Here is a 19,417-nt window from a genome sequence, read left to right on the forward strand (position 1 = left end):
GGTGCGGCTCTGCTTGCTCGTGTGGAGAATGGGCTCTTCACGTCCATCCCGTCTCCGTGTTCCTGGTCCGCGCCGGGCAAGCTTCCGTGGAGCTGGGGAAGGTGGCGGGGAGGGCCGTCCCGCCCAGAGCGGCTGGCTGTTGGGGAAGGCGCTACTTTGTCCGTGTGCTGGCAGCTGCGTGTGCAGCCTCTCGGGCAGGAGGACCCTTGGCTTCCTCCACTTGGAGACAGCGGCGGCGACGTGCGGCGTCAGTGTCGTATCCCCGTGTCCTCCTGTGCGGCCCAGGCTGCAGGCAGGCCCCAGAGGGCTGGGTGGAGCGTGTGGCGCCGTGCTGCTCTCTGGGCACCCGGTGGAGGGGAGGGTGCCCGGTGCCGACAGCTGCTGCTGCGTTGGGTTTCGGCTCCTGTCGGCGTTGGCGCTTTTGTGTGTCATCCAACCCAGCTCTCCCTTCTGTCCTGCAGGCCACCCCGTGGGCCGGAGGGCCCCAACCTTTCCCAGGACCAGTCTGCGTGGCCTGCCCCGCGTGCGGCCCGTCGTCGCCCAGCTGGGCACCTGCACCTGTTCCCCCTTGGTGCCCCGTGCCGCCTCGCCCCCCACCGCCAGCTGCTCCGCTCGGTAAGAGGAAAGCATAGTCCTCTGTTTCTTCCTTGAGTCACTGCAGAAGAAGGGCAGGTCGCTCTCCGGGGCTTCCCCGTGCACGGGCGGCCCTGACTGGGCTCACGGCCGCGTCCCTCTGGTCCCTTAGCAGACGCACTTGATGGGCCGCGTCTTCCCCGTCCTGCCCTGGGGAGGGAGGTGTCTCTTGTAGAGGGAAAGAGGGTCCTCTGACGGAGGGCAGACGTGTCGGTTCTGCACACGGGCCTTCAACAGAGACCACGTTCCGGGCTCCCTGGAGGAGAAGCCCGCCCCTGTCACTGTCGGCAGCGAGTGGAGCCCTGACCTTCCACAGCCGATGATCGGTTATGGAAGAAACACCCGAACCCGTGGCCTGTGGTCTCTTCAGTCAAGGGTCCCTGAGACCTGTCTCCCACTCGGTCTGATGTGAGACTTAGTGTGATACGGGGAAGAAAGCCTCAAAGGTCTTCCGCGCTTCAGCAAAGTAACATGTTTTGTAAGGTAGTGAACGGTGAAAGAGTTTTTTTGTATTTTATTTTATCTATGCCGAGAAGCTAGTTTACTCGGGGAAGGATATAGGTTAGTGGTAAACAGAATGCTTGCTTAGCATGCCGAATTCCGTGTGCTCATTCCCGGTACCTCCACTTAAAAAAGGAAGAAAAGAAAAAACAAAAACAGGAACGAACTTCAAATGTTGGAAGTACATAGTGCGCAAACCCGACTTGGATATCCATTCTTTTTACGTGTTTTCCTCTTACTGCTTGGTTTGAAATCTATCCCAACCGTGACTTAAGCTTTTGGGTTTTTTGGGGGTTGTTTCCCCCCCCCCCCCCCCCAGAAAAATGCTCTTAACTCTTTGAAATTCTTTTCTGCCACTTTTGTTTTGACATATCCACGGACGGAGATAGACGCACGTGGTGGTTGTAATTTGCATTCGTGAATATTCTCATTAATGTACCTGTAACTACATTTTACAGGTGGTATGTCAGTGCACCACTTTGCAGAAGAAGGAGGAGGAGAGTCTTCCTCTGAGGAGGTACTGTCTCTTGTTGTTAATGTCCTTGTGTGACTGTGTAAGTATCAGGGGGTTCTGAAACATAAGCCGGGGGTTGGTGTGAGTGTGCATTTTCACGTTTGCATCTGCTGATGAGAATTTTTGACTTACATTTTTAACTTACAGTTTAGGATGTGATTCTGTGCTTAATGCCGTAGGACTGGATAGTGCACTTGTGTTAATTTTCCAGACTCACCTAGTGAAACCAGTGTCTCTGTATGTGAATTCTTTTTTTCAGGGTCTTTCCGTTACAGTTTATTAGAGGGTATTGAAAAGAAATTCATCCCTGGGAAAGTTAGGTGTATCTTGGAGTTGGTTCTTGTTTTAGCCGTCCTCACTTGAAATTAATTCAGTGGTGGCTCATTTTGAAGGCAGCATGTTTTGTCTTCCCATTCCACCGCCAGTAACAGTGTGTTCTAGTTTCCTTAATGCCTTACGCTGTTTCCCACCTGCTCCTTTTACTCAGGCTGCCCTTCCCCAGAGCCCCTCCACATCCCCCCTCTGCACTGGATCTCTCTTTTACGAAACAGTGCGGTCTTCCCAGCATTCCCTGAGCTATCCACGTGCAGCGGACTCTCCTGTCCTTTGTGGCGTTACTGTACCCGTTCACCTCAGTTGTAGAGCTGTTGAAACTTTTCTGTGCTGACTTGTTTTCATGGATCCTGTGCCTCTGGCAGAACAGAGAGGAGAATCTGCCTTTTATTTGTACCGCCAGCTTCTCCCAGGATAGGGCTTGTGTTCTGATAGGTACGGTAAATAACTGTTGTCTACCTGACCGACCGACCGACCGACCAAGCGTATGAACATGATGGTTTCTGAAGTTCGTTTCTTGTTTTATCTTGTTTTGTGTTCCTAGGAAGGGGCGACTGAGCCCGAACTTAAGAAACCGGAAGACGCTACTGGGACTGTAGAAACGGCTCCATGGGAGCTAACAGATCATACCACGCCGACCTCTTCTGCTGGAGCACACGGAGCTTATTATACACCGGGTAAGTTAGTGAACGTGGATGGCGTTCCTTGTTCCTCTGTGCCTAGAAACTAGTGTGCTCTGGGGGGTGGGGGGAGGGTATATGTAGCTCAGCAGTAGACAGAATGCAGGCTTAGCATGCAGGAGTTCCTGGGGACAGTATCCAGTTCCTCCAAGAAACGAGTGTGATGCGGGGAAGGCAGGCAGGCAGGCAGGCAGGCAGGCAGGCAGGCAGGCAGGCAGGCAGGCGCAAAGGTTTTGTTTCGCTTCAGCAGTGTCTTCACAGGAAAGCCTAACGCTCCATCCTTTTCTGTGGTTTTCAGCCCACGCGGGACCTGGCGCGGCTCCGATGTGGCCCGACAGCGCCTGGCCACCTGCGGCGGCCCAGGTAAGTGGGGTGATCATGCTCTGTTGGACCTCGTCCTGGGAAAGGTGATCTTCCCGTTTTCCCGGCAGCCGTTCCTGGCCTCGTCTCCAGACTGTGTGTCCTGTGACGGGTCTGGCGTGGCGTGGCGTGTCGCTGCCTTTTCAGACTGAAAGCTCTTGCCCAGGAGCCAGCGGGCTGCTTGTCCCGGGAGCCCGTCGCCTTGGCTGGTGCCTGCAGGAGCCATGAGGGAGTGCTTAGAAGCCGGGGCCCGCAGACTTTGACTGTGGGTTTCTCGAAGCAGCGTGAGGAGGGTGAGCCCGCGCTCCACACTGACTTCTCCCGGCTCGGCTGACTCCTTCCTGTCCTCCTGCACCTGGGGTTGCTCCTGGGTCACTGAGACGGATTTCTGTGTCGTCGTCCTTTTGACTGGTTTCCCGGCTCAGGCCAGGTGATTCTCCTGTTTGGAACGTCCATTCAGATCCTGGTAACTGAAAAAGGGGCAAAGCCCCCCCCACCCCGCCCGCCTCCAGCTCTGTACCGTGTGCTTTGTGCAACTCTGAGTCTTCCTGGGTGTGGTAAATGTCACAGCCCGTCACTGTCTTTTCTCGGGAGGCAGGTGTGTCTTGGCCGCTGCCTCCAGTTGTACTCTGGGCAGAAAAGCCTGGCTCTCGGAGATGGTGCGTTTGTAGTAGGGAATAGAGGCTGGAAGGGGAAGAGCCCGCCGTGAAAAATGGCTCCTTCCCTGCGGGGGAATTCCCATGCGCACCGGCGTGCGTACGTTGTGTTCCCCACCCTGCGCCGGGTCGGGCCTGCCCTGGAAGCTGTCAGAGCTGCTCGTTGGTCTCATGGCACACCGTGGGGTTTTGCGCACGAGCTAGTACAGTCCCTTGGGTGTCAGGTGTGGGGTTGAGACTCCCCACGTCACTCTCCCATAGCACGCAGGTGTAGGGTGCGTTCCGTAGGGACCGTAAAATCCAGACGTCCCTGAGGATAGGGATGATGGTAGCGGAGCCTGGCTCCCTTCTGAGGACAGCCTTGTCCCCTCAGGAGCCCTTGGCCAGCTCCGCCGCAGGACTCCGGGATGCCCAGCTCCCCAGGGCTCTTTGCGCCCAGGGGCAGCCCCTGCGGGGGGCGGAGGAGGGCCCTTTGTGAGGAGGGGGCAGAGAGGGCCTGGCAGGGTCCTGCAGGCAGAGCCCTGCAGGCAGAGCGGTGACCCAGGTGCGGCTCTGCTTGCTCGTGTGGAGAATGGGCTCTTCACGTCCGTCCCGTCTCCGTGTTCCTGGTCCGCGCCGGGCAAGCTTCCGTGGAGCTGGGGAAGGTGGCGGGGAGGGCCGTCCCGCCCAGAGCGGCTGGCTGTTGGGGAAGGCGCTACTTTGTCCGTGTGCTGGCAGCTGCGTGTGCAGCCTCTCGGGCAGGAGGACCCTTGGCTTCCTCCACTTGGAGACAGCGGCGGCGACGTGCGGCGTCAGTGTCGTATCCCCGTGTCCTCCTGTGCGGCCCAGGCTGCAGGCAGGCCCCAGAGGGCTGGGTGGAGCGTGTGGCGCCGTGCTGCTCTCTGGGCACCCGGTGGAGGGGAGGGTGCCCGGTGCCGACAGCTGCTGCTGCGTTGGGTTTCGGCTCCTGTCGGCGTTGGCGCTTTTGTGTGTCATCCAACCCAGCTCTCCCTTCTGTCCTGCAGGCCACCCCGTGGGCCGGAGGGCCCCAACCTTTCCCAGGACCAGTCTGCGTGGCCTGCCCCGCGTGCGGCCCGTCGTCGCCCAGCTGGGCACCTGCACCTGTTCCCCCTTGGTGCCCCGTGCCGCCTCGCCCCCCACCGCCAGCTGCTCCGCTCGGTAAGAGGAAAGCATAGTCCTCTGTTTCTTCCTTGAGTCACTGCAGAAGAAGGGCAGGTCGCTCTCCGGGGCTTCCCCGTGCACGGGCGGCCCTGACTGGGCTCACGGCCGCGTCCCTCTGGTCCCTTAGCAGACGCACTTGATGGGCCGCGTCTTCCCCGTCCTGCCCTGGGGAGGGAGGTGTCTCTTGTAGAGGGAAAGAGGGTCCTCTGACGGAGGGCAGACGTGTCGGTTCTGCACACGGGCCTTCAACAGAGACCACGTTCCGGGCTCCCTGGAGGAGAAGCCCGCCCCTGTCACTGTCGGCAGCGAGTGGAGCCCTGACCTTCCACAGCCGATGATCGGTTATGGAAGAAACACCCGAACCCGTGGCCTGTGGTCTCTTCAGTCAAGGGTCCCTGAGACCTGTCTCCCACTCGGTCTGATGTGAGACTTAGTGTGATACGGGGAAGAAAGCCTCAAAGGTCTTCCGCGCTTCAGCAAAGTAACATGTTTTGTAAGGTAGTGAACGGTGAAAGAGTTTTTTTGTATTTTATTTTATCTATGCCGAGAAGCTAGTTTACTCGGGGAAGGATATAGGTTAGTGGTAAACAGAATGCTTGCTTAGCATGCCGAATTCCGTGTGCTCATTCCCGGTACCTCCACTTAAAAAAGGAAGAAAAGAAAAAACAAAAACAGGAACGAACTTCAAATGTTGGAAGTACATAGTGCGCAAACCCGACTTGGATATCCATTCTTTTTACGTGTTTTCCTCTTACTGCTTGGTTTGAAATCTATCCCAACCGTGACTTAAGCTTTTGGGTTTTTTGGGGGTTGTTTCCCCCCCCCCCCCCCCAGAAAAATGCTCTTAACTCTTTGAAATTCTTTTCTGCCACTTTTGTTTTGACATATCCACGGACGGAGATAGACGCACGTGGTGGTTGTAATTTGCATTCGTGAATATTCTCATTAATGTACCTGTAACTACATTTTACAGGTGGTATGTCAGTGCACCACTTTGCAGAAGAAGGAGGAGGAGAGTCTTCCTCTGAGGAGGTACTGTCTCTTGTTGTTAATGTCCTTGTGTGACTGTGTAAGTATCAGGGGGTTCTGAAACATAAGCCGGGGGTTGGTGTGAGTGTGCATTTTCACGTTTGCATCTGCTGATGAGAATTTTTGACTTACATTTTTAACTTACAGTTTAGGATGTGATTCTGTGCTTAATGCCGTAGGACTGGATAGTGCACTTGTGTTAATTTTCCAGACTCACCTAGTGAAACCAGTGTCTCTGTATGTGAATTCTTTTTTTCAGGGTCTTTCCGTTACAGTTTATTAGAGGGTATTGAAAAGAAATTCATCCCTGGGAAAGTTAGGTGTATCTTGGAGTTGGTTCTTGTTTTAGCCGTCCTCACTTGAAATTAATTCAGTGGTGGCTCATTTTGAAGGCAGCATGTTTTGTCTTCCCATTCCACCGCCAGTAACAGTGTGTTCTAGTTTCCTTAATGCCTTACGCTGTTTCCCACCTGCTCCTTTTACTCAGGCTGCCCTTCCCCAGAGCCCCTCCACATCCCCCCTCTGCACTGGATCTCTCTTTTACGAAACAGTGCGGTCTTCCCAGCATTCCCTGAGCTATCCACGTGCAGCGGACTCTCCTGTCCTTTGTGGCGTTACTGTACCCGTTCACCTCAGTTGTAGAGCTGTTGAAACTTTTCTGTGCTGACTTGTTTTCATGGATCCTGTGCCTCTGGCAGAACAGAGAGGAGAATCTGCCTTTTATTTGTACCGCCAGCTTCTCCCAGGATAGGGCTTGTGTTCTGATAGGTACGGTAAATAACTGTTGTCTACCTGACCGACCGACCGACCGACCAAGCGTATGAACATGATGGTTTCTGAAGTTCGTTTCTTGTTTTATCTTGTTTTGTGTTCCTAGGAAGGGGCGACTGAGCCCGAACTTAAGAAACCGGAAGACGCTACTGGGACTGTAGAAACGGCTCCATGGGAGCTAACAGATCATACCACGCCGACCTCTTCTGCTGGAGCACACGGAGCTTATTATACACCGGGTAAGTTAGTGAACGTGGATGGCGTTCCTTGTTCCTCTGTGCCTAGAAACTAGTGTGCTCTGGGGGGTGGGGGGAGGGTATATGTAGCTCAGCAGTAGACAGAATGCAGGCTTAGCATGCAGGAGTTCCTGGGGACAGTATCCAGTTCCTCCAAGAAACGAGTGTGATGCGGGGAAGGCAGGCAGGCAGGCAGGCAGGCAGGCAGGCAGGCAGGCAGGCAGGCGCAAAGGTTTTGTTTCGCTTCAGCAGTGTCTTCACAGGAAAGCCTAACGCTCCATCCTTTTCTGTGGTTTTCAGCCCACGCGGGACCTGGCGCGGCTCCGATGTGGCCCGACAGCGCCTGGCCACCTGCGGCGGCCCAGGTAAGTGGGGTGATCATGCTCTGTTGGACCTCGTCCTGGGAAAGGTGATCTTCCCGTTTTCCCGGCAGCCGTTCCTGGCCTCGTCTCCAGACTGTGTGTCCTGTGACGGGTCTGGCGTGGCGTGGCGTGTCGCTGCCTTTTCAGACTGAAAGCTCTTGCCCAGGAGCCAGCGGGCTGCTTGTCCCGGGAGCCCGTCGCCTTGGCTGGTGCCTGCAGGAGCCATGAGGGAGTGCTTAGAAGCCGGGGCCCGCAGACTTTGACTGTGGGTTTCTCGAAGCAGCGTGAGGAGGGTGAGCCCGCGCTCCACACTGACTTCTCCCGGCTCGGCTGACTCCTTCCTGTCCTCCTGCACCTGGGGTTGCTCCTGGGTCACTGAGACGGATTTCTGTGTCGTCGTCCTTTTGACTGGTTTCCCGGCTCAGGCCAGGTGATTCTCCTGTTTGGAACGTCCATTCAGATCCTGGTAACTGAAAAAGGGGCAAAGCCCCCCCCACCCCGCCCGCCTCCAGCTCTGTACCGTGTGCTTTGTGCAACTCTGAGTCTTCCTGGGTGTGGTAAATGTCACAGCCCGTCACTGTCTTTTCTCGGGAGGCAGGTGTGTCTTGGCCGCTGCCTCCAGTTGTACTCTGGGCAGAAAAGCCTGGCTCTCGGAGATGGTGCGTTTGTAGTAGGGAATAGAGGCTGGAAGGGGAAGAGCCCGCCGTGAAAAATGGCTCCTTCCCTGCGGGGGAATTCCCATGCGCACCGGCGTGCGTACGTTGTGTTCCCCACCCTGCGCCGGGTCGGGCCTGCCCTGGAAGCTGTCAGAGCTGCTCGTTGGTCTCATGGCACACCGTGGGGTTTTGCGCACGAGCTAGTACAGTCCCTTGGGTGTCAGGTGTGGGGTTGAGACTCCCCACGTCACTCTCCCATAGCACGCAGGTGTAGGGTGCGTTCCGTAGGGACCGTAAAATCCAGACGTCCCTGAGGATAGGGATGATGGTAGCGGAGCCTGGCTCCCTTCTGAGGACAGCCTTGTCCCCTCAGGAGCCCTTGGCCAGCTCCGCCGCAGGACTCCGGGATGCCCAGCTCCCCAGGGCTCTTTGCGCCCAGGGGCAGCCCCTGCGGGGGGCGGAGGAGGGCCCTTTGTGAGGAGGGGGCAGAGAGGGCCTGGCAGGGTCCTGCAGGCAGAGCCCTGCAGGCAGAGCGGTGACCCAGGTGCGGCTCTGCTTGCTCGTGTGGAGAATGGGCTCTTCACGTCCGTCCCGTCTCCGTGTTCCTGGTCCGCGCCGGGCAAGCTTCCGTGGAGCTGGGGAAGGTGGCGGGGAGGGCCGTCCCGCCCAGAGCGGCTGGCTGTTGGGGAAGGCGCTACTTTGTCCGTGTGCTGGCAGCTGCGTGTGCAGCCTCTCGGGCAGGAGGACCCTTGGCTTCCTCCACTTGGAGACAGCGGCGGCGACGTGCGGCGTCAGTGTCGTATCCCCGTGTCCTCCTGTGCGGCCCAGGCTGCAGGCAGGCCCCAGAGGGCTGGGTGGAGCGTGTGGCGCCGTGCTGCTCTCTGGGCACCCGGTGGAGGGGAGGGTGCCCGGTGCCGACAGCTGCTGCTGCGTTGGGTTTCGGCTCCTGTCGGCGTTGGCGCTTTTGTGTGTCATCCAACCCAGCTCTCCCTTCTGTCCTGCAGGCCACCCCGTGGGCCGGAGGGCCCCAACCTTTCCCAGGACCAGTCTGCGTGGCCTGCCCCGCGTGCGGCCCGTCGTCGCCCAGCTGGGCACCTGCACCTGTTCCCCCTTGGTGCCCCGTGCCGCCTCGCCCCCCACCGCCAGCTGCTCCGCTCGGTAAGAGGAAAGCATAGTCCTCTGTTTCTTCCTTGAGTCACTGCAGAAGAAGGGCAGGTCGCTCTCCGGGGCTTCCCCGTGCACGGGCGGCCCTGACTGGGCTCACGGCCGCGTCCCTCTGGTCCCTTAGCAGACGCACTTGATGGGCCGCGTCTTCCCCGTCCTGCCCTGGGGAGGGAGGTGTCTCTTGTAGAGGGAAAGAGGGTCCTCTGACGGAGGGCAGACGTGTCGGTTCTGCACACGGGCCTTCAACAGAGACCACGTTCCGGGCTCCCTGGAGGAGAAGCCCGCCCCTGTCACTGTCGGCAGCGAGTGGAGCCCTGACCTTCCACAGCCGATGATCGGTTATGGAAGAAACACCCGAACCCGTGGCCTGTGGTCTCTTCAGTCAAGGGTCCCTGAGACCTGTCTCCCACTCGGTCTGATGTGAGACTTAGTGTGATACGGGGAAGAAAGCCTCAAAGGTCTTCCGCGCTTCAGCAAAGTAACATGTTTTGTAAGGTAGTGAACGGTGAAAGAGTTTTTTTGTATTTTATTTTATCTATGCCGAGAAGCTAGTTTACTCGGGGAAGGATATAGGTTAGTGGTAAACAGAATGCTTGCTTAGCATGCCGAATTCCGTGTGCTCATTCCCGGTACCTCCACTTAAAAAAGGAAGAAAAGAAAAAACAAAAACAGGAACGAACTTCAAATGTTGGAAGTACATAGTGCGCAAACCCGACTTGGATATCCATTCTTTTTACGTGTTTTCCTCTTACTGCTTGGTTTGAAATCTATCCCAACCGTGACTTAAGCTTTTGGGTTTTTTGGGGGTTGTTTCCCCCCCCCCCCCCCAGAAAAATGCTCTTAACTCTTTGAAATTCTTTTCTGCCACTTTTGTTTTGACATATCCACGGACGGAGATAGACGCACGTGGTGGTTGTAATTTGCATTCGTGAATATTCTCATTAATGTACCTGTAACTACATTTTACAGGTGGTATGTCAGTGCACCACTTTGCAGAAGAAGGAGGAGGAGAGTCTTCCTCTGAGGAGGTACTGTCTCTTGTTGTTAATGTCCTTGTGTGACTGTGTAAGTATCAGGGGGTTCTGAAACATAAGCCGGGGGTTGGTGTGAGTGTGCATTTTCACGTTTGCATCTGCTGATGAGAATTTTTGACTTACATTTTTAACTTACAGTTTAGGATGTGATTCTGTGCTTAATGCCGTAGGACTGGATAGTGCACTTGTGTTAATTTTCCAGACTCACCTAGTGAAACCAGTGTCTCTGTATGTGAATTCTTTTTTTCAGGGTCTTTCCGTTACAGTTTATTAGAGGGTATTGAAAAGAAATTCATCCCTGGGAAAGTTAGGTGTATCTTGGAGTTGGTTCTTGTTTTAGCCGTCCTCACTTGAAATTAATTCAGTGGTGGCTCATTTTGAAGGCAGCATGTTTTGTCTTCCCATTCCACCGCCAGTAACAGTGTGTTCTAGTTTCCTTAATGCCTTACGCTGTTTCCCACCTGCTCCTTTTACTCAGGCTGCCCTTCCCCAGAGCCCCTCCACATCCCCCCTCTGCACTGGATCTCTCTTTTACGAAACAGTGCGGTCTTCCCAGCATTCCCTGAGCTATCCACGTGCAGCGGACTCTCCTGTCCTTTGTGGCGTTACTGTACCCGTTCACCTCAGTTGTAGAGCTGTTGAAACTTTTCTGTGCTGACTTGTTTTCATGGATCCTGTGCCTCTGGCAGAACAGAGAGGAGAATCTGCCTTTTATTTGTACCGCCAGCTTCTCCCAGGATAGGGCTTGTGTTCTGATAGGTACGGTAAATAACTGTTGTCTACCTGACCGACCGACCGACCGACCAAGCGTATGAACATGATGGTTTCTGAAGTTCGTTTCTTGTTTTATCTTGTTTTGTGTTCCTAGGAAGGGGCGACTGAGCCCGAACTTAAGAAACCGGAAGACGCTACTGGGACTGTAGAAACGGCTCCATGGGAGCTAACAGATCATACCACGCCGACCTCTTCTGCTGGAGCACACGGAGCTTATTATACACCGGGTAAGTTAGTGAACGTGGATGGCGTTCCTTGTTCCTCTGTGCCTAGAAACTAGTGTGCTCTGGGGGGTGGGGGGAGGGTATATGTAGCTCAGCAGTAGACAGAATGCAGGCTTAGCATGCAGGAGTTCCTGGGGACAGTATCCAGTTCCTCCAAGAAACGAGTGTGATGCGGGGAAGGCAGGCAGGCAGGCAGGCAGGCAGGCAGGCAGGCAGGCAGGCAGGCGCAAAGGTTTTGTTTCGCTTCAGCAGTGTCTTCACAGGAAAGCCTAACGCTCCATCCTTTTCTGTGGTTTTCAGCCCACGCGGGACCTGGCGCGGCTCCGATGTGGCCCGACAGCGCCTGGCCACCTGCGGCGGCCCAGGTAAGTGGGGTGATCATGCTCTGTTGGACCTCGTCCTGGGAAAGGTGATCTTCCCGTTTTCCCGGCAGCCGTTCCTGGCCTCGTCTCCAGACTGTGTGTCCTGTGACGGGTCTGGCGTGGCGTGGCGTGTCGCTGCCTTTTCAGACTGAAAGCTCTTGCCCAGGAGCCAGCGGGCTGCTTGTCCCGGGAGCCCGTCGCCTTGGCTGGTGCCTGCAGGAGCCATGAGGGAGTGCTTAGAAGCCGGGGCCCGCAGACTTTGACTGTGGGTTTCTCGAAGCAGCGTGAGGAGGGTGAGCCCGCGCTCCACACTGACTTCTCCCGGCTCGGCTGACTCCTTCCTGTCCTCCTGCACCTGGGGTTGCTCCTGGGTCACTGAGACGGATTTCTGTGTCGTCGTCCTTTTGACTGGTTTCCCGGCTCAGGCCAGGTGATTCTCCTGTTTGGAACGTCCATTCAGATCCTGGTAACTGAAAAAGGGGCAAAGCCCCCCCCACCCCGCCCGCCTCCAGCTCTGTACCGTGTGCTTTGTGCAACTCTGAGTCTTCCTGGGTGTGGTAAATGTCACAGCCCGTCACTGTCTTTTCTCGGGAGGCAGGTGTGTCTTGGCCGCTGCCTCCAGTTGTACTCTGGGCAGAAAAGCCTGGCTCTCGGAGATGGTGCGTTTGTAGTAGGGAATAGAGGCTGGAAGGGGAAGAGCCCGCCGTGAAAAATGGCTCCTTCCCTGCGGGGGAATTCCCATGCGCACCGGCGTGCGTACGTTGTGTTCCCCACCCTGCGCCGGGTCGGGCCTGCCCTGGAAGCTGTCAGAGCTGCTCGTTGGTCTCATGGCACACCGTGGGGTTTTGCGCACGAGCTAGTACAGTCCCTTGGGTGTCAGGTGTGGGGTTGAGACTCCCCACGTCACTCTCCCATAGCACGCAGGTGTAGGGTGCGTTCCGTAGGGACCGTAAAATCCAGACGTCCCTGAGGATAGGGATGATGGTAGCGGAGCCTGGCTCCCTTCTGAGGACAGCCTTGTCCCCTCAGGAGCCCTTGGCCAGCTCCGCCGCAGGACTCCGGGATGCCCAGCTCCCCAGGGCTCTTTGCGCCCAGGGGCAGCCCCTGCGGGGGGCGGAGGAGGGCCCTTTGTGAGGAGGGGGCAGAGAGGGCCTGGCAGGGTCCTGCAGGCAGAGCCCTGCAGGCAGAGCGGTGACCCAGGTGCGGCTCTGCTTGCTCGTGTGGAGAATGGGCTCTTCACGTCCGTCCCGTCTCCGTGTTCCTGGTCCGCGCCGGGCAAGCTTCCGTGGAGCTGGGGAAGGTGGCGGGGAGGGCCGTCCCGCCCAGAGCGGCTGGCTGTTGGGGAAGGCGCTACTTTGTCCGTGTGCTGGCAGCTGCGTGTGCAGCCTCTCGGGCAGGAGGACCCTTGGCTTCCTCCACTTGGAGACAGCGGCGGCGACGTGCGGCGTCAGTGTCGTATCCCCGTGTCCTCCTGTGCGGCCCAGGCTGCAGGCAGGCCCCAGAGGGCTGGGTGGAGCGTGTGGCGCCGTGCTGCTCTCTGGGCACCCGGTGGAGGGGAGGGTGCCCGGTGCCGACAGCTGCTGCTGCGTTGGGTTTCGGCTCCTGTCGGCGTTGGCGCTTTTGTGTGTCATCCAACCCAGCTCTCCCTTCTGTCCTGCAGGCCACCCCGTGGGCCGGAGGGCCCCAACCTTTCCCAGGACCAGTCTGCGTGGCCTGCCCCGCGTGCGGCCCGTCGTCGCCCAGCTGGGCACCTGCACCTGTTCCCCCTTGGTGCCCCGTGCCGCCTCGCCCCCCACCGCCAGCTGCTCCGCTCGGTAAGAGGAAAGCATAGTCCTCTGTTTCTTCCTTGAGTCACTGCAGAAGAAGGGCAGGTCGCTCTCCGGGGCTTCCCCGTGCACGGGCGGCCCTGACTGGGCTCACGGCCGCGTCCCTCTGGTCCCTTAGCAGACGCACTTGATGGGCCGCGTCTTCCCCGTCCTGCCCTGGGGAGGGAGGTGTCTCTTGTAGAGGGAAAGAGGGTCCTCTGACGGAGGGCAGACGTGTCGGTTCTGCACACGGGCCTTCAACAGAGACCACGTTCCGGGCTCCCTGGAGGAGAAGCCCGCCCCTGTCACTGTCGGCAGCGAGTGGAGCCCTGACCTTCCACAGCCGATGATCGGTTATGGAAGAAACACCCGAACCCGTGGCCTGTGGTCTCTTCAGTCAAGGGTCCCTGAGACCTGTCTCCCACTCGGTCTGATGTGAGACTTAGTGTGATACGGGGAAGAAAGCCTCAAAGGTCTTCCGCGCTTCAGCAAAGTAACATGTTTTGTAAGGTAGTGAACGGTGAAAGAGTTTTTTTGTATTTTATTTTATCTATGCCGAGAAGCTAGTTTACTCGGGGAAGGATATAGGTTAGTGGTAAACAGAATGCTTGCTTAGCATGCCGAATTCCGTGTGCTCATTCCCGGTACCTCCACTTAAAAAAGGAAGAAAAGAAAAAACAAAAACAGGAACGAACTTCAAATGTTGGAAGTACATAGTGCGCAAACCCGACTTGGATATCCATTCTTTTTACGTGTTTTCCTCTTACTGCTTGGTTTGAAATCTATCCCAACCGTGACTTAAGCTTTTGGGTTTTTTGGGGGTTGTTTCCCCCCCCCCCCCCCCAGAAAAATGCTCTTAACTCTTTGAAATTCTTTTCTGCCACTTTTGTTTTGACATATCCACGGACGGAGATAGACGCACGTGGTGGTTGTAATTTGCATTCGTGAATATTCTCATTAATGTACCTGTAACTACATTTTACAGGTGGTATGTCAGTGCACCACTTTGCAGAAGAAGGAGGAGGAGAGTCTTCCTCTGAGGAGGTACTGTCTCTTGTTGTTAATGTCCTTGTGTGACTGTGTAAGTATCAGGGGGTTCTGAAACATAAGCCGGGGGTTGGTGTGAGTGTGCATTTTCACGTTTGCATCTGCTGATGAGAATTTTTGACTTACATTTTTAACTTACAGTTTAGGATGTGATTCTGTGCTTAATGCCGTAGGACTGGATAGTGCACTTGTGTTAATTTTCCAGACTCACCTAGTGAAACCAGTGTCTCTGTATGTGAATTCTTTTTTTCAGGGTCTTTCCGTTACAGTTTATTAGAGGGTATTGAAAAGAAATTCATCCCTGGGAAAGTTAGGTGTATCTTGGAGTTGGTTCTTGTTTTAGCCGTCCTCACTTGAAATTAATTCAGTGGTGGCTCATTTTGAAGGCAGCATGTTTTGTCTTCCCATTCCACCGCCAGTAACAGTGTGTTCTAGTTTCCTTAATGCCTTACGCTGTTTCCCACCTGCTCCTTTTACTCAGGCTGCCCTTCCCCAGAGCCCCTCCACATCCCCCCTCTGCACTGGATCTCTCTTTTACGAAACAGTGCGGTCTTCCCAGCATTCCCTGAGCTATCCACGTGCAGCGGACTCTCCTGTCCTTTGTGGCGTTACTGTACCCGTTCACCTCAGTTGTAGAGCTGTTGAAACTTTTCTGTGCTGACTTGTTTTCATGGATCCTGTGCCTCTGGCAGAACAGAGAGGAGAATCTGCCTTTTATTTGTACCGCCAGCTTCTCCCAGGATAGGGCTTGTGTTCTGATAGGTACGGTAAATAACTGTTGTCTACCTGACCGACCGACCGACCGACCAAGCGTATGAACATGATGGTTTCTGAAGTTCGTTTCTTGTTTTATCTTGTTTTGTGTTCCTAGGAAGGGGCGACTGAGCCCGAACTTAAGAAACCGGAAGACGCTACTGGGACTGTAGAAACGGCTCCATGGGAGCTAACAGATCATACCACGCCGACCTCTTCTGCTGGAGCACACGGAGCTTATTATACACCGGGTAAGTTAGTGAACGTGGATGGCGTTCCTTGTTCCTCTGTGCCTAGAAACTAGTGTGCTCTGGGGGGTGGGGGGAGGGTATATGTAGCTCAGCAGTAGACAGAATGCAGGCTTAGCATGCAGGAGTTCCTGGGGACAGTATCCAGTTCCTCCAAGAAACGAGTGTGATGCGGGGAAGGCAGGCAGGCAGGCAGGCAGGCAGGCAGGCAGGCAGGCAGGCAGGCGCAAAGGTTTTGTTTCGCTTCAGCAGTGTCTTCACAGGAAAGCCTAACGCTCCATCCTTTTCTGTGGTTTTCAGCCCACGCGGGACCTGGCGCGGCTCCGATGTGGCCCGACAGCGCCTGGCCACCTGCGGCGGCCCAGGTAAGTGGGGTGATCATGCTCTGTTGGACCTCGTCCTGGGAAAGGTGATCTTCCCGTTTTCCCGGCAGCCGTTCCTGGCCTCGTCTCCAGACTGTGTGTCCTGTGACGGGTCTGGCGTGGCGTGGCGTGTCGCTGCCTTTTCAGACTGAAAGCTCTTGCCCAGGAGCCAGCGGGCTGCTTGTCCCGGGAGCCCGTCGCCTTGGCTGGTGCCTGCAGGAGCCATGAGGGAGTGCTTAGAAGCCGGGGCCCGCAGACTTTGACTGTGGGTTTCTCGAAGCAGCGTGAGGAGGGTGAGCCCGCGCTCCACACTGACTTCTCCCGGCTCGGCTGACTCCTTCCTGTCCTCCTGCACCTGGGGTTGCTCCTGGGTCACTGAGACGGATTTCTGTGTCGTCGTCCTTTTGACTGGTTTCCCGGCTCAGGCCAGGTGATTCTCCTGTTTGGAACGTCCATTCAGATCCTGGTAACTGAAAAAGGGGCAAAGCCCCCCCCCACCCCGCCCGCCTCCAGCTCTGTACCGTGTGCTTTGTGCAACTCTGAGTCTTCCTGGGTGTGGTAAATGTCACAGCCCGTCACTGTCTTTTCTCGGGAGGCAGGTGTGTCTTGGCCGCTGCCTCCAGTTGTACTCTGGGCAGAAAAGCCTGGCTCTCGGAGATGGTGCGTTTGTAGTAGGGAATAGAGGCTGGAAGGGGAAGAGCCCGCCGTGAAAAATGGCTCCTTCCCTGCGGGGGAATTCCCATGCGCACCGGCGTGCGTACGTTGTGTTCCCCACCCTGCGCCGGGTCGGGCCTGCCCTGGAAGCTGTCAGAGCTGCTCGTTGTCTCATGGCACACCGTGGGGTTTTGCGCACGAGCTAGTACAGTCCCTTGGGTGTCAGGTGTGGGGTTGAGACTCCCCACGTCACTCTCCCATAGCACGCAGGTGTAGGGTGCGTTCCGTAGGGACCGTAAAATCCAGACGTCCCTGAGGATAGGGATGATGGTAGCGGAGCCTGGCTCCCTTCTGAGGACAGCCTTGTCCCCTCAGGAGCCCTTGGCCAGCTCCGCCGCAGGACTCCGGGATGCCCAGCTCCCCAGGGCTCTTTGCGCCCAGGGGCAGCCCCTGCGGGGGGCGGAGGAGGGCCCTTTGTGAGGAGGGGGCAGAGAGGGCCTGGCAGGGTCCTGCAGGCAGAGCCCTGCAGGCAGAGCGGTGACCCAGGTGCGGCTCTGCTTGCTCGTGTGGAGAATGGGCTCTTCACGTCCGTCCCGTCTCCGTGTTCCTGGTCCGCGCCGGGCAAGCTTCCGTGGAGCTGGGGAAGGTGGCGGGGAGGGCCGTCCCGCCCAGAGCGGCTGGCTGTTGGGGAAGGCGCTACTTTGTCCGTGTGCTGGCAGCTGCGTGTGCAGCCTCTCGGGCAGGAGGACCCTTGGCTTCCTCCACTTGGAGACAGCGGCGGCGACGTGCGGCGTCAGTGTCGTATCCCCGTGTCCTCCTGTGCGGCCCAGGCTGCAGGCAGGCCCCAGAGGGCTGGGTGGAGCGTGTGGCGCCGTGCTGCTCTCTGGGCACCCGGTGGAGGGGAGGGTGCCCGGTGCCGACAGCTGCTGCTGCGTTGGGTTTCGGCTCCTGTCGGCGTTGGCGCTTTTGTGTGTCATCCAACCCAGCTCTCCCTTCTGTCCTGCAGGCCACCCCGTGGGCCGGAGGGCCCCAACCTTTCCCAGGACCAGTCTGCGTGGCCTGCCCCGCGTGCGGCCCGTCGTCGCCCAGCTGGGCACCTGCACCTGTTCCCCCTTGGTGCCCCGTGCCGCCTCGCCCCCCACCGCCAGCTGCTCCGCTCGGTAAGAGGAAAGCATAGTCCTCTGTTTCTTCCTTGAGTCACTGCAGAAGAAGGGCAGGTCGCTCTCCGGGGCTTCCCCGTGCACGGGCGGCCCTGACTGGGCTCACGGCCGCGTCCCTCTGGTCCCTTAGCAGACGCACTTGATGGGCCGCGTCTTCCCCGTCCTGCCCTGGGGAGGGAGGTGTCTCTTGTAGAGGGAAAGAGGGTCCTCTGACGGAGGGCAGACGTGTCGGTTCTGCACACGGGCCTTCAACAGAGACCACGTTCCGGGCTCCCTGGAGGAGAAGCCCGCCCCTGTCACTGTCGGCAGCGAGTGGAGCCCTGACCTTCCACAGCCGATGATCGGTTATGGAAGAAACACCCGAACCCGTGGCCTGTGGTCTCTTCAGTCAAGGGTCCCTGAGACCTGTCTCCCACTCGGTCTGATGTGAGACTTAGTGTGATACGGGGAAGAAAGCCTCAAAGGTCTTCCGCGCTTCAGCAAAGTAACATGTTTTGTAAGGTAGTGAACGGTGAAAGAGTTTTTTTGTATTTTATTTTATCTATGCCGAGAAGCTAGTTTACTCGGGGAAGGATATAGGTTAGTGGTAAACAGAATGCTTGCTTAGCATGCCGAATTCCGTGTGCTCATTCCCGGTACCTCCACTTAAAAAAGGAAGAAAAGAAAAAACAAAAACAGGAACGAACTTCAAATGTTGGAAGTACATAGTGCGCAAACCCGACTTGGATATCCATTCTTTTTACGTGTTTTCCTCTTACTGCTTGGTTTGAAATCTATCCCAACCGTGACTTAAGCTTTTGGGTTTTTTGGGGGTTGTTTCCCCCCCCCCCCCCCAGAAAAATGCTCTTAACTCTTTGAAATTCTTTTCTGCCACTTTTGTTTTGACATATCCACGGACGGAGATAGACGCACGTGGTGGTTGTAATTTGCATTCGTGAATATTCTCATTAATGTACCTGTAACTACATTTTACAGGTGGTATGTCAGTGCACCACTTTGCAGAAGAAGGAGGAGGAGAGTCTTCCTCTGAGGAGGTACTGTCTCTTGTTGTTAATGTCCTTGTGTGACTGTGTAAGTATCAGGGGGTTCTGAAACATAAGCCGGGGGTTGGTGTGAGTGTGCATTTTCACGTTTGCATCTGCTGATGAGAATTTTTGACTTACATTTTTAACTTACAGTTTAGGATGTGATTCTGTGCTTAATGCCGTAGGACTGGATAGTGCACTTGTGTTAATTTTCCAGACTCACCTAGTGAAACCAGTGTCTCTGTATGTGAATTCTTTTTTTCAGGGTCTTTCCGTTACAGTTTATTAGAGGGTATTGAAAAGAAATTCATCCCTGGGAAAGTTAGGTGTATCTTGGAGTTGGTTCTTGTTTTAGCCGTCCTCACTTGAAATTAATTCAGTGGTGGCTCATTTTGAAGGCAGCATGTTTTGTCTTCCCATTCCACCGCCAGTAACAGTGTGTTCTAGTTTCCTTAATGCCTTACGCTGTTTCCCACCTGCTCCTTTTACTCAGGCTGCCCTTCCCCAGAGCCCCTCCACATCCCCCCTCTGCACTGGATCTCTCTTTTACGAAACAGTGCGGTCTTCCCAGCATTCCCTGAGCTATCCACGTGCAGCGGACTCTCCTGTCCTTTGTGGCGTTACTGTACCCGTTCACCTCAGTTGTAGAGCTGTTGAAACTTTTCTGTGCTGACTTGTTTTCATGGATCCTGTGCCTCTGGCAGAACAGAGAGGAGAATCTGCCTTTTATTTGTACCGCCAGCTTCTCCCAGGATAGGGCTTGTGTTCTGATAGGTACGGTAAATAACTGTTGTCTACCTGACCGACCGACCGACCGACCAAGCGTATGAACATGATGGTTTCTGAAGTTCGTTTCTTGTTTTATCTTGTTTTGTGTTCCTAGGAAGGGGCGACTGAGCCCGAACTTAAGAAA

The 19,417-nt window shown here is 56.2% G+C and overlaps 1 protein-coding gene across 1 annotated transcript in view; it reads left to right on the forward strand.

The window, feature by feature from the left end:
• LOC107035216 (uncharacterized) overlaps positions 1 to 19,417 on the forward strand; it is an 84,925-nt gene that overhangs the window by 37,205 nt on the left and 28,303 nt on the right. Inside the window, exons 35-51 of the mRNA XM_072951369.1 lie at positions 462 to 615; positions 1,593 to 1,651; positions 2,526 to 2,658; positions 2,960 to 3,024; positions 4,682 to 4,835; positions 5,812 to 5,870; positions 6,745 to 6,877; positions 7,175 to 7,239; positions 8,897 to 9,050; positions 10,026 to 10,084; positions 10,959 to 11,091; positions 11,389 to 11,453; positions 13,111 to 13,264; positions 14,241 to 14,299; positions 15,174 to 15,306; positions 15,604 to 15,668; positions 17,326 to 17,479. Of these exons, the coding sequence (XP_072807470.1) occupies positions 462 to 615; positions 1,593 to 1,651; positions 2,526 to 2,658; positions 2,960 to 3,024; positions 4,682 to 4,835; positions 5,812 to 5,870; positions 6,745 to 6,877; positions 7,175 to 7,239; positions 8,897 to 9,050; positions 10,026 to 10,084; positions 10,959 to 11,091; positions 11,389 to 11,453; positions 13,111 to 13,264; positions 14,241 to 14,299; positions 15,174 to 15,306; positions 15,604 to 15,668; positions 17,326 to 17,479 (1,798 nt within the window). The remainder of the gene's footprint in view (positions 1 to 461; positions 616 to 1,592; positions 1,652 to 2,525; positions 2,659 to 2,959; positions 3,025 to 4,681; positions 4,836 to 5,811; positions 5,871 to 6,744; positions 6,878 to 7,174; positions 7,240 to 8,896; positions 9,051 to 10,025; positions 10,085 to 10,958; positions 11,092 to 11,388; positions 11,454 to 13,110; positions 13,265 to 14,240; positions 14,300 to 15,173; positions 15,307 to 15,603; positions 15,669 to 17,325; positions 17,480 to 19,417) is intronic.

The sequence above is a fragment of the Vicugna pacos genome, chromosome 28 (assembly GCF_048564905.1).
Source record: "Vicugna pacos chromosome 28, VicPac4, whole genome shotgun sequence".
In the NCBI taxonomy this organism is placed as follows: Eukaryota; Metazoa; Chordata; class Mammalia; order Artiodactyla; family Camelidae; genus Vicugna; species Vicugna pacos.